Source organism: Procambarus clarkii, chromosome 28 (genome assembly GCF_040958095.1).
Source record: "Procambarus clarkii isolate CNS0578487 chromosome 28, FALCON_Pclarkii_2.0, whole genome shotgun sequence".
Lineage (NCBI taxonomy): Eukaryota > Metazoa > Arthropoda > Malacostraca > Decapoda > Cambaridae > Procambarus > Procambarus clarkii.
This window is the reverse complement of record NC_091177.1, coordinates 44,076,610-44,089,097: the sequence shown is the minus strand read 5'-3', so window position 1 is coordinate 44,089,097 and position 12,488 is coordinate 44,076,610. Positions and strand designations below refer to the sequence as shown.

General features: G+C 54.0%; 1 protein-coding gene across 1 annotated transcript in view; it reads right to left on the bottom strand.

The window, feature by feature from the left end:
* Positions 1-1,944: 1,944 nt before the first annotated feature.
* Positions 1,945-12,488, bottom strand: part of LOC138369485 (mucin-4-like) — a 65,265-nt gene continuing 54,721 nt past the window's right edge. The window contains exon 4 of the mRNA XM_069332744.1: positions 1,945-3,105. Coding sequence (XP_069188845.1) covers positions 1,945-3,105 — 1,161 coding nt within the window. The remainder of the gene's footprint in view (positions 3,106-12,488) is intronic.

The following is a 12,488-nucleotide window of genomic DNA, read 5'->3' as shown; positions in this document are numbered from 1 at the left end:
AGGTGTGCCAGAAGCCACTCCAGGTGTGACACTCCAGGTGTGCCAGAAGCCACTCCAGGTGTGCCACTCCAGGTGTGCCACTCCAGGTGTGCCACTCCAGGTGGGTCAGAAACCACTCCAGATGTGCCAGGAGCCACTCCAGGTGTGCCAGAAGCCACTCCAGGTGAGCCAGGGGCCACTCCATGTGTCTAATGTTTACAGGACTCCCGCATGCGTCTACTGTCTACAGGACTCCCGCATGCGTCTATTGTCTACAGGACTCCCACATGCGTCTACTGTCAACAGGACTCCGCATGCGTCTATTGTCCACAGGACTCCAGCATGCGTCTGCTGTCAACAGGACTCCCGCATGTGTCTACTGTTTATAACACTCCCGCATGCGTCTACTGTCTACAGGACTTCTGCATGCGTCTACTGTCTACAGGACTCCCGCATGTGTCTACTGTTTACAAGACTCCCGCATGCGTCTACTGTCTACAAGACTCCCGCATGCGTCTGCTGTCAACAGGACTCCCGCATGCGTCTACTGTCTACAGGACTCCCGCATGCGTCTATTGTCTACAGGACTCCCGCATGCGTCTACTGTCAACAGGACTCCCGCATGCGTCTATTGTCTATAGGACTCCCGCATGCGTCTACAGTCTACAGGACTCCCGCATGCGCCTATTGTCTACAGGACTCCCGCATGCATCTACTGTCAACAGGACTCCCGCATGCGTCTACTGTCTCCAGGACTCTCGCATGCGTCTACTCTCTACAGGACTCCCGCATGCGTCTACTGTCTCAAGGACTACCGCATGCGTCTACTCTCTACAGGACTCCCGCATGCGTCTACTGTTTACAGGACTCCCGCATGCGTCTACTGTCTACAGGACTCCCGCATGCGTCTACTCTCTACAGGACTCCACTCCCGCATGCGTCTACTGTCAACAGGACTCCCGCATGCGTCTACTGTCTACAGGACTCCCGCATGCGTCTATTGTCTCCAGGACTCCCGCATGTGTCTACTCTCTACAGAACTCCCGCATGCGTCTACTGTCAACAGGACTCCCGCATGCGTCTACTGTCTACAGGACACCAGCATGCGTCTACTGTCTACAGGACTCCCGCACGCGTCTACTGTCTACAGGACTCTTGCTTGTGTCTACTGTCTCAAGGACTCCCGCATGCGTCTACTGTCTACAGGACTCCCGCATGCGTCTACTGTCTACAGGACTCCCGCATGCGTCTACTCTCTACAGGACTCCCGCATGCGTCTACTGTCTCAAGGACTCCCGCATGCGTCTACTGTCTCAAGGACTCCCGCATGCGTCTACTGTCTACAGGACTCCCGCATGCGTCTACTGTCTCAAGGACTCCCGCATGCGTCTACTGTCTCAAGGACTCCCGCATGCGTCTACTGTCTACAGAACTCCCGCATGCGTCTACTGTCTACAGGACTCCCGCATGCGTCTACTGTCTCAAGGACTCCCGCATGCGTCTACTGTCTACAGAACTCCCGCATGCGTCAACTGTCTACAGAACTCCCGCATGCGTCAACTGTCTACAGAACTCCCGCATGCGTCAACTGTCTACAGAACTCCCGCATGCGTCTACTGTCTACAGAACTCCCGCATGCGTCTACTGTCTACAGGACTCCCGCATGCGTCTACTGTCTACAGGACTCCATTGCATCTCACTCTACCAACTTATTTACAATAAAAGCACAAACATTGCACTAGCAACCAACCAATTTATAATAGGAAGCCAGCAGAAGATTCGAGTCCATAGTGTGACCCGTCAGGTATACCCCTGGGAGTGTACTAAGGCAAACTAAATCATACATCGTAAACTTTGTATATTCTGAGACGCTCGCGGACCCGCTGCGGAGGCGGGTATGGTTCGAGGCTTCGTGTTCCTCTCGCTGTCTCCTGCCTTAATTAAACACTACGACTGTAACATCCATCAGCTGGGCTGCCGGAGCTCTGCTAACTGCTTGTGTGAGTCTGCAGTGTTGCCGGAGCAGGTGTTGCTGCTCTGGGTGTTGTTGGAGCAGGTGTTGCTGCTCTGGGTGTTGTTGGAGCAGGTGTTGCTGCTCTGGGTGTTGCTGGAGCAGGTGTTGCTGCTCTGGGTGTTGCTGGAGCAGGTGTTGCTGCTCTGGGTGTTGCTGGAGCAGGTGTTGCTGCTCTGGGTGTTGCTGGAGCAGGTGTTGCTGCTCTGGGTGTTGCTGGAGCAGGTGTTGCTGCTCAGGGTGTTGCTGGAGCAGGTGTTGCTGCTCTGGGTGTTGCTGGGGCAGGTGTTGCTGCTCTGGGTGTTGCTGGGGCAGGTGTTGCTGCTCTGGGTGTTGCTGGGGCAGGTGTTGCTGCTCTGGGTGTTGCTGGGGCAGGTGTTGCTGCTCTGGGTGTTGCTGCTCTGGGTGTTGCTGGAGCAGGTGTTGCTGTTCTGGGTAATGCTGGAGCAGGTGTTGCTGGAGCAGGTGTTGCTGGAGCAGGTGTTGCTGGAGCAGGTGTTGCTGGAGCAGGTGTTGCTGCTCTGGGTGTTGCTGGAGCAGGTGTTGGTGCTCTGGGTGTTGCTGGAGCAGGTGTTGCTGCTCTGGGTGTTGCTGGAGCAGGTGTTGCTGCTCTGGGTGTTGCTGGAGCAGGTGTTGCTGCTCTGGGTGTTGCTGGAGCAGGTGTTGCTGCTCTGGGTGTTGCTGGAGCAGGTGTTGCTGCTCTGGGTGTTGCTGGGGCAGGTGTTGCTGTTCTGGGTAATGCTGGAGCAGGTGTTGCTGGAGCAGGTGTTGCTGGGGCAGGTGTTGCTGCTCTGGGTGTTGCTGGAGCAGGTGTTGCTGCTCTGGGTGTTGCTGGGGCAGGTGTTGCTGCTCTGGGTGTTGCTGGGGCAGGTGTTGCTGCTCTGGGTGTTGCTGGAGCAGGTGTTGGTGCTCTGGGTGTTGTTGGAGCAGGTGTTGCTGTTCTGGGTAATGCTGGAGCAGGTGTTGCTGGAGCAGGTGTTGGTGCTCTGGGTGTTGTTGGAGGAGAGTAGTGTAACGGTAGTAAGTTGTGTGGTGATGGAGAGGGAAGGGAGCAGCCTATCCTCCGAACTGACAGTAGGTTTAATACTAAGTGTAATAAGTACATTTCCTGACTTCTATACATATCACATTGCACTTACGGGGATGTTACATTTACCTCGCTATTTATTCTCCTCGTTTCCTCTTAAGACACTTCTGAATTTTTGGATAAAGTTTAAGCTAAGTTTGCTATACACAAGTTTTAAATATCAGGATTTTTTTCCTCGGTTTTATTAAACAATAGAGATATGATACAAAGTTTGAACATATCCTGACTTATTTTACCATTTATTGATATATTTTAGCTTTCTTTTATTAAATTTTCAAAACTGTAATATCAATGTAGCTATAAGTTAAGTAGTAATTGTAATTAAGAAGCAATAAAATGTTAATCTTCAAACGCTAAGAAGGTTAGGTGAGGTTGTGATTTTCTATTCAGCTTTTCAGGTAAACTCAAATATTCACGATATATTTGACAGTACGGTTTAATACTAAATGAAAATAAGTACAATTCCTGACTGATATGAAAAGTACCTAATTGTACTTACTTGTGCTGTTACATTTACCTCCCCATTTTTGGAGGATGGGGTGTGGGGTGAAGGGTGAGGGGTGTAGGGTGAAGGGTGAAGGGTGAGGGGGTGAGGAGTGTGGGGCGAGGGGTGAGGGGTGTGGGGTGTGGGGTGAGGGGGTGTGGGGTGAGGGGTGTAGGGTGAGGGGTGTTGGGTGAGGGGTGTAGGGTGAGGGGTGAGGGGTGAGGGGTGTAGGGTGAGGGGGTGTAGGGTGAGGGGTGTAGGGTGAGGGGTGTAGGGTGAGGGGTGAAGGGTGAGGGGTGTAGGGTGAGGGGGTGTGGGGTGAGGGGTGTAGGGTGAGGGGTGTGGGGTGAGGGGTGTAGGGTGAGGGGTGTAGGGTGAGGGGTGTAGGGTGAGGGGTGTAGGGTGAGGGGTGAGGGGTGAGGAGTGAGGGGTGAGGGGTGAGGGGGTGAGGAGTGTGGGGTGAGGGGTGAGGGGTGTGAGGTGAGGGGTGAGGGTGTGGGGTGAGGGGTGTGGGGTGAGGGGTAAGGGTGTGGGGTGAGGGTGTGGGGTGAGCTGTGTGGGGTGAGGGGTGAGGGGTGTAGGGTGAGGGGTGTAGGGTGAGGGGTGTAGGGTGAGGGGTGTGGGGTGAGGGGTGTTGGGTGAGGGGTGAGGGGTGTGAGGTGTGGGGTGAGGGGGTGAGGGGTGAGGGGTGTAGGGTGAGGGGTGTGGGATGTGGGGTGAGGGGTGAGGAGTGAGGAGTGAGGGGTGAGGGAGTGAGGAGTGTGGGGTGAGGGGTGTTGGGTGAGGGGTGTGGGGTGTGAGGTGTGGGGTGAAGGGTGAGGGGTGAGGGGTGAGGGGTGAGGAGTGAGGGGTGAGGGGTGAGTGGTGTGGGGTGTGGGGTGTGGGGTGTGGGGTGTGGGGTGTGGGGTGTGGGGTGTGGGGTGAGGGGTGAGGAGTGAGGGGTGAGGGGTGAGTGGTGTGGGGTGTGGGGTGTGGGGTGTGGGGTGTGGGGTGTGGGGTGAGGGGTGAGGAGTGAGGGGTGAGGGGTGAGTGGTGTGGGGTGTGGGGTGTGGGGTGTGGGGTGTGGGATGAGGGGTGAGTGGTGTGGGGTGAGGGGTGTGGGGTGAGGGGTGAGGGGTGTGGGGTGAGGGGTGAGGGGTGAGGAGTGAGGAGTGAGGGGTGAGGGAGTGAGGAGTGTGGGGTGTTGGGTGAGGGGTGTGGGGTGTGAGGTGTGGGGTGAAGGGTGAGGGGTGAGGGGTGAGGGGTGAGGAGTGAGGGGTGAGGGGTGAGTGGTGTGGGGTGTGGGGTGTGGGGTGTGGGGTGTGGGGTGTGGGGTGTGGGGTGTGGGGTGTGGGGTGAGGGGTGAGGAGTGAGGGGTGAGGGGTGAGTGGTGTGGGGTGTGGGGTGTGGGGTGTGGGGTGTGGGGTGTGGGGTGTGGGGTGAGGAGTGAGGGGTGAGGGGTGAGTGGTGTTTGGTGTGGGGTGTGGGGTGTGGGGTGTGGGGTGTGGGATGAGGGGTGAGTGGTGTGGGGTGAGGGGTGTGGGGTGAGGGGTGAGGGGTGTGGGGTGAGGGGTGAGGGGTGAGGAGTGAGGAGTGAGGGGTGAGGGGGTGAGGAGTGTGGGGTGAGGGGTGTTGGGTGAGGGGTGAGGGGTGTGAGGTGTGGGGTGAAGGGTGAGGGGTGAGGGGTGAGGGGTGAGGGGTGAGGGGTGTGGGATGAGGGGTGAGTGGTGTGGGGTGTGGGGTGAGGGGTGTGGGGTGAGGGGTGAGGGGTGTGGGGTGAGGGGTGTAGGGTGAGGGGTGAGTGGTGAGGGACCCGCTACTGAGGCATGTCCTTCACTGTCAGGAATGATAGTGTGGTGAAGAGTATCTTTTGACAGAACAAGACCCCGCATCCGGGTCTTGTTCTGTCAATTGCCTTAACATTTCAGTAATAGGATGTTCGTATTCTATGTCTTAAAGTTGTGGATGGATATGGTTTCCACAACTTCCGCTTTGAGTGCTCGCCATTCGTGGACCACCAGTACTGGCTCCGAGCATTTCCTTACATTTCCTCGACTCCTTTGCCTCTCCAGCTTCCCATTATGTGGTCGGGTTCTACCTTCAGTCAGTTGAAAGAGCCAACCATTGTCCACTTTGATGCTTCCACCCTAAGTATCTTGTATGTCGTTTTCATATCCCCTGTTTCTTCTGTCTTTCAGGTTAGTGAGATTTTGTTCACTTAATCCAACATCATAGCATCAACAACTCACCTTCTTAAAGGTCGCCAGTAATATTTTTTCAAACCTCAGTATACTCTTAAGTTTACTGTAACGTACTGTAATGCTACGCAAGACGAGTTCCATTCAGGTACTGAATATTCCAAAACCGGTCTAAGAACAACTTGCCATGAATGAGTTATGATTTGTCTCTAAACGTCTTCTTACTTTTGCTACTGATATTACCTTGTTGAAGTGTGTAATCACTCTTGTTCCTTTTTCCTGTTTCAGTTGTTGACTTCCTCTTGTTGTGTCTATACCTGCTGCTCTCCCTCTCCCACCTCCCTAACCTACACTAGTTGGGATTAAATTCTAGCATCCATTTGTTTGTACAGTCTTGGAGTGTATCATCGACCTCATGTAATTATAATCAATCTTCTTGTGTTTAACATTCCTCATTAACTTGTTATTATCTCAAACATTAACATGTACTGCCTCAGTCCCTCGAGGGACTTGCGACGCAACACAGGGACACTAGCGGGCCATGGACCAGGACCTGGGGCCCCTCACTTGTGACACAACACAGGGACACTAGTGGGCCATGGACCAGGACCTGGGGGCCACACTTGTGACGCAACACAGGGACACTAGTGGGCCATGGACCAAGACCTGGGGCCACACTTGTGACGCAACACAGGGACACTAGTGGGCCATGGACCAAGACCTGGGGCCACACTTGTGACGCAACACAGGGACACTAGTGGGCCATGGACCAGGACCTGGGGGCCCTCACTTGTGACACAACACAGGGACACTAGCGGGCCATGGACCAGGACCTGGGGGCCCTCACTTGCGACACAACACAGGGACACTAGCGGGCCATGGACCAGGACCTGGGGCCCTCACTTGCGACACAACACAGGGACACTAGTGGGCCACGGACCAGGACCTGGGGCCCTCACTTGTGACACAACACAGGGACACTAGCGGGCCATGGACCAGGACCTGGGGGCCCTCACTTGCGACACAACACAGGGACACTAGCGGGCCATGGACCAGGACCTGGGGGCCCTCACTTGCGACACAACACAGGGACACTAGTGGGCCACGGACCAGGACCTGGGGGCCCTCACTTGCGACACAACACAGGGACACTAGTGGGCCACGGACCAGGACCTGGGGGCCCTCACTTGCGACACAACACAGGGACACTAGATCAATCACTCTCTGCAAAAAATGGAAAATACAGCGTTCCTTGTCCTGCCTTAATGTAAGAGATCTTGATCAGAGTTAATATTCTCACGATGTTTACAGTCGAGATCTCTACTAAACTTTTGGTGCGTGTCCTCAGGTGCTCCGTCACTGTCATCCTGGCACCATCCTCCAGGATTCTATCCAGAATACTTGTCAGTGACGATCTTTTGTTGACGTACCAGACCACACACTAGAAGGCGAAGGGACGACGACGTTTCGGTCCGTCCTGGACCATTCTCAAGTCGATTGTCTAACTTTTATAATGTAGTCCTCCCCATGTCTGTCAACTTTTTGGAGTTCTGCGATAACCTTTAACTCTTTGTGAGAGTTCTGGGAGAGTTCTTGTCTTGTGCGTTTTTGCCATTAACATTACAGGTGATAAGGTACCTGAGCAGTGTTGGTCAGCAGGTGTGGAGGCTTCAGGTGTGGAAGTGATGATATAGTCTCGTAGTTCTTCCTCGAGCGTTTAACTATTGTTCAGTAATTAGTGTTTCTTTCATTGTTTCCCCTGTCCTGGTGTGTTGCCACACCCGGTGTCTTCCCCTGTTCTGTTGTGTTGCCACACCCGGTGTCTCCCACTGTCCTGTTGTGTTGCCACACCCGGTGTCTCCCACTGTCCTGTTGTGTTGCCACACCCGGTGTCTTCCCCTGTCCTGTTGTGTTGCCACACCCGGTGTCTCCCACTGTCCTGTTGTGTTGCCACACCCGGTGTCTTCCCCTGTCCTGTTGTGTTGCCACACCCGGTGTCTTCCCCTGTCCTGTTGTGTTGCCACACCCGGTGTCTTCCCCTGTCCTGTTGTGTTGCCACACCCGGTGTCTCCCACTGTCCTGTTGTGTTGCCACACCCGGTGTCTTCCCCTGTCCTGTTGTGTTGCCACACCCGGTGTCTTCCCCTGTCCTGTTGTGTTGCCACACCCGGTGTCTTCCCCTGTCCTGTTGTGTTGCCACACCCGGTGTCTTCCCCTGTCCTGTTGTGTTGCCACACCCGGTGTCTTCCCCTGTTCTGTTGTGTTGCCACACCCGGTGTCTTCCCCTGTCCTGTTGTGTTGCCACACCCGGTGTCTTCCCCTGTCCTGTTGTGTTGCCACACCCGGTGTCTTCCCCTGTTCTGTTGTGTTGCCACACCCGGTGTCTTCCCCTGTCCTGTTGTGTTGCCACACCCGGTGTCTCCCACTGTCCTGTTGTGTTGCCACACCCGGTGTCTTCCCCTGTTCTGTTGTGTTGCCACACCCGGTGTCTTCCCCTGTCCTGTTGTGTTGCCACACCCGGTGTCTCCCACTGTCCTGTGGTGTTCCCTTCACCGTGCCCCACCACGGTGAAGGGAACACGTGCCCCACTACGGTGAAGGGAAAACGTGCCCCACTACGGTGGTGGGAACACCTGCCACAGCATGGTGAAGGGAACACGTGCCACAGCACGGTGAAGGGAACACGTGCCCCACCACGGTGAAGGGAACACGTGCCCCACTACGGTGGAGGGAACACGTGTCACAGCACGGTGAAGGGAACACGTGCCCCACTACGGTGGAGGGAACACGTGTCACAGCACGGTGAAGGGAACACGTGCCCCAGCACGGTGAAGGGAACACGTGCCACAGCACGGTGAAGGGAACACCTGCCACAGCACGGTGAAGGGAACACGTGCCACAGTACGGTGAAGGGAACACGTGCCACAGCACGGTGAAGGGAACACGTGCCACAGCACGGTGAAGGGAACACGTGCCACAGTACGGTGAAGGGAACACGTGCCACAGCACGGTGAAGGGAACACGTGTCACAGCACGGTGAAGGGAACACGTGTCACAGCACGGTGAAGGGAACACGTGCCACAGCACGGTGAAGGGAACACGTGCCACAGCACGGTGGAGGGAACACGTGTCACAGCACGGTGAAGGCAACACCTGCCACAGCACGGTGGAGGGAATACGTGTCACAGCACGGTGAAGGGAACACGTGTCACAGCACGGTGAAGGGAACACGTGCCACAGCACGGTGAAGGGATTATGCCTCACATGAGCATATGAAATATGATATTCCCTCTATCAATATGCAAATTGCAAACTCGCATTTTAAATTGAATTGTTTAGAGCATAATTTTTTATCTATTTCTATCAAATAGAATGTCGACCTGATTGTCTATCTGGCCGACGCTGGAGGCCAGAGGCTCAGGGCAAGTCTAACACAATCCTCCACGGTGGCGGCTCTGGGAGCGGCCGAGGCCTATTTGGCTTCTCAGCCATACTCTCCCCGTCTTCATGTCGTCTAAAAAGGTGGTTGAGTTTCCATAGAATTTTGTAGCGTTTTTTCAGCTCTCGGTAAAATAAACTTTCCAGAGAGAAAGGGGGGGGGGGTCGGGAGAGGAGGGGGTGTCAGGTCCAGAGTGTGAGAGAGGGAGAGTGGACCAGGTCCAGAGGGTGAGAGAGTGAGAGTGGACCAGGTCCAGAGGGTGAGAGTGGACCAGGTCCAGAGTGTGAGAGAGGGAGAGTGTGTCAGGTCCAGAGTGTGAGAGAGGGAGAGTGGACCAGGTCCAGAGTGTGAGAGAGTGAGAGTGTGTCAGGTCCAGAGTGTGAGAGAGGGAGAGTGTGTCAGGTCCAGAGTGTGAGAGTGTGTCAGGTCCAGAGTGTGAGAGAGTGAGAGTGTGTCAGGTCCAGAGTGTGAGAGAGTGAGAGCGTGTCAGGTCCAGAGTGTGAGAGAGTGAGAGTGGACCAGGTCCAGAGTGTGAGAGAGTGAGAGTGGTCCAGGACCAGAGTGTGAGAGAGTGAGAGTGGTCCAGGTCCAGAGTGTGAGAGAGTGAGAGTGGACCAGGTCCAGAGTGTGAGAGAGTGAGAGTGTGTCAGGTCCAGAGTGTGAGAGAGTGAGAGCGTGTCAGGTCCAGAGTGTGAGAGAGTGAGAGTGGACCAGGTCCAGAGTGTGAGAGAGTGAGAGTGGTCCAGGACCAGAGTGTGAGAGAGTGAGAGTGGACCAGGTCCAGAGGGTGAGAGAGTGAGAGTGGACCAGGTCCAGAGTGTGAGAGAGGGAGAGTGTGTCAGGTCCAGAGTGTGAGAGAGGGAGAGTGGACCAGGTCCAGAGTGTGAGAGAGTGAGAGTGTGTCAGGTCCAGAGTGTGAGAGAGGGAGAGTGTGTCAGGACCAGAGTGTGAGAGAGTGAGAGTGGACCAGGTCCAGAGTGTGAGAGAGTGAGAGTGGACCAGGTCCAGAGTGTGAGAGAGTGAGAGTGGTCCAGGTCCAGAGTGTGAGAGAGTGAGAGTGGTCCAGGACCAGAGTGTGAGAGAGTGAGAGTGGACCAGGTCCAGAGTGTGAGAGAGTGAGAGTGGTCCAGGTCCAGAGTGTGAGAGAGTGAGAGTGGACCAGGTCCAGAGTGTGAGAGAGAGAGAGTGTGACAGGTCCAGAGTGTGAGAGAGTGAGAGTGGTCCAGGTCCAGAGTGTGAGAGAGTGAGAGTGGTCCAGGTCCAGAGTGTGAGAGAGTGAGAGTGGACCAGGTCCAGAGTGTGAGAGAGTGAGAGTGGTCCAGGTCCAGAGTGTGAGAGAGTGAGAGTGGTCCAGAGGTGTGACAGCTGGTCCCTCACAAATACCATTATTAATCCTGCAGGAGCCTCACCCAGCTGCTGGTCCCGTCATGTGAGACAACTCCTCACCTTCCCCACACACGTGCAGGGTAAACTCAGTAGCAGTGTAGACTGAGGTGCAGGTGGACTCAGGTGCATAGTAAACTGTTATGTAGAGCAGAATCAGCTGCAGGGAAACCCAGGTGTAAAGTATACTCGGGAATGTTGTAACTCAGCCGCAGATTAAATTCGAGTTCCAAGGTAAACTCAGCATCGGTGTAAACTTAGTTAAGGAAGTTAGTTTTAACTTAGAAGTTAAAAAACTACAATTTGAGGACCCGGCATGTAGGAAAAACATCAGGACCAGGGAAGATATCCCCATGGTTACTAAAGGAAGCTGCAAAGATCTTGTGCTATCCTCTGACTATAGCGTTCAACATTGCACGGGGAACGGGAACGTTGCAGAGTGAACACGTCAAGAGGAGTGCAGGGTGGGGCCAGCACACCTGCACCAGCTGCAGGTGTGTAGGGTGGGGCCAGCACACCTGGACCAGCTGCAGGAGCCACCACACAAATGCCTGCTCGAATCGACTCCAAATCAACATAAAGTAGCAACAGTGAGTAAGAGAGACTGGAAACCTGTGTTTAACTGCACCGTAAGTACTCATTATGTACCTTAACTACACCATAAGTACTCATTAAGTACCTTAACTACACCATAAGTACTCATTAAGTACCTTAACTACACCATAAGTACTCATTAAGTACCTTAATGTTACGAACCCAAGTTCATTGTCGGAGCACGGACCAGTGACATCAACACCATCTGTGAGTCCACTCCCGAAACCCCCCACAACATGGACAACGCCATCTAGTGATGACGAGAATATACCGGCGAGAGACGCTAGATTCCTGTCCTAGTCGGCTTGTGAGGTAGCTGGTGCTGACCCCTAGTGAGGTGGTGTTTAGAAAAGCAGCGCCATCTGTCAGAAACAGAGTTGGGTGTAGGTGTCTAAGCCAGTAAATGATGTTTCCTAGTGGTCTCATGTAGTGTTCCAGTGTACTGATGACGTGTCTGTATTCACAGAGTCGACGTAGGGCTGCTGTGGTACGAGGACAGTCAGTCTACCCAGGGCAGCCATGGTCTCTACACCAGTCTGCTTTAAGGAAGCAGTGAGCCGCCACCGGAAGAGGACTGTGAAGTGTTCTACTGTCTGCCTGTGGAATGGCAGTGACAGGATTCGCAGTACCCGGGGCTGGCTGATAGAAGAGACGACTGTCTAAGGGGCTGAAGAGGAGAGTAACCAGCGAGTTGCACGAAGCTCCTGCCTAGGGCTCGCTACCCTAGTATCTGCAAGTGAAGTGGCCCAGCAGCGCGAGGCTGAGTGGTACCTGCCAGCAACAGGCTGGACTGTGTGTGGGCCTTCATAAAGAGGCACTTAGTAGAATTGTGGTTTGGCTGGCCCGTGGCCAGGGTAGATTCATTGTTGTTTCTCGGTACCTGCTGAGGGTAGTACCACGGATGAGGAAACACGGTACAAGACTGCACTGATTGAGCTTCGCCGAGTGTTTAGTGTCTTCTGAGAGAGACGTTGGTGTACATATAGTGTAGTAATACTTCCTTTTAAGAGTTTATATATATATATATATATATATATATATATATATATATATATATATATATGGTGATGGAAAAATAATTATATATGGATAAAGTGACGACCTGTTGTATTTAATGTACCTCCCCCTTTTGTTTTGCTGGCATTACTGAGCTCACACCTTGAAAGCCACTACTAACTTGGGGCCGGATACCAGAACTTTCATACCACCAGGAAAGAACCCGGTTGCGTCCGTAACACTTAACTACACCGTAAGTACTCGGTAAGTACCTTGACTACACCATAAGTACTCAGTAAGTACCTTAACTACACCATAAATACTCAGTAAGGGAAGGATA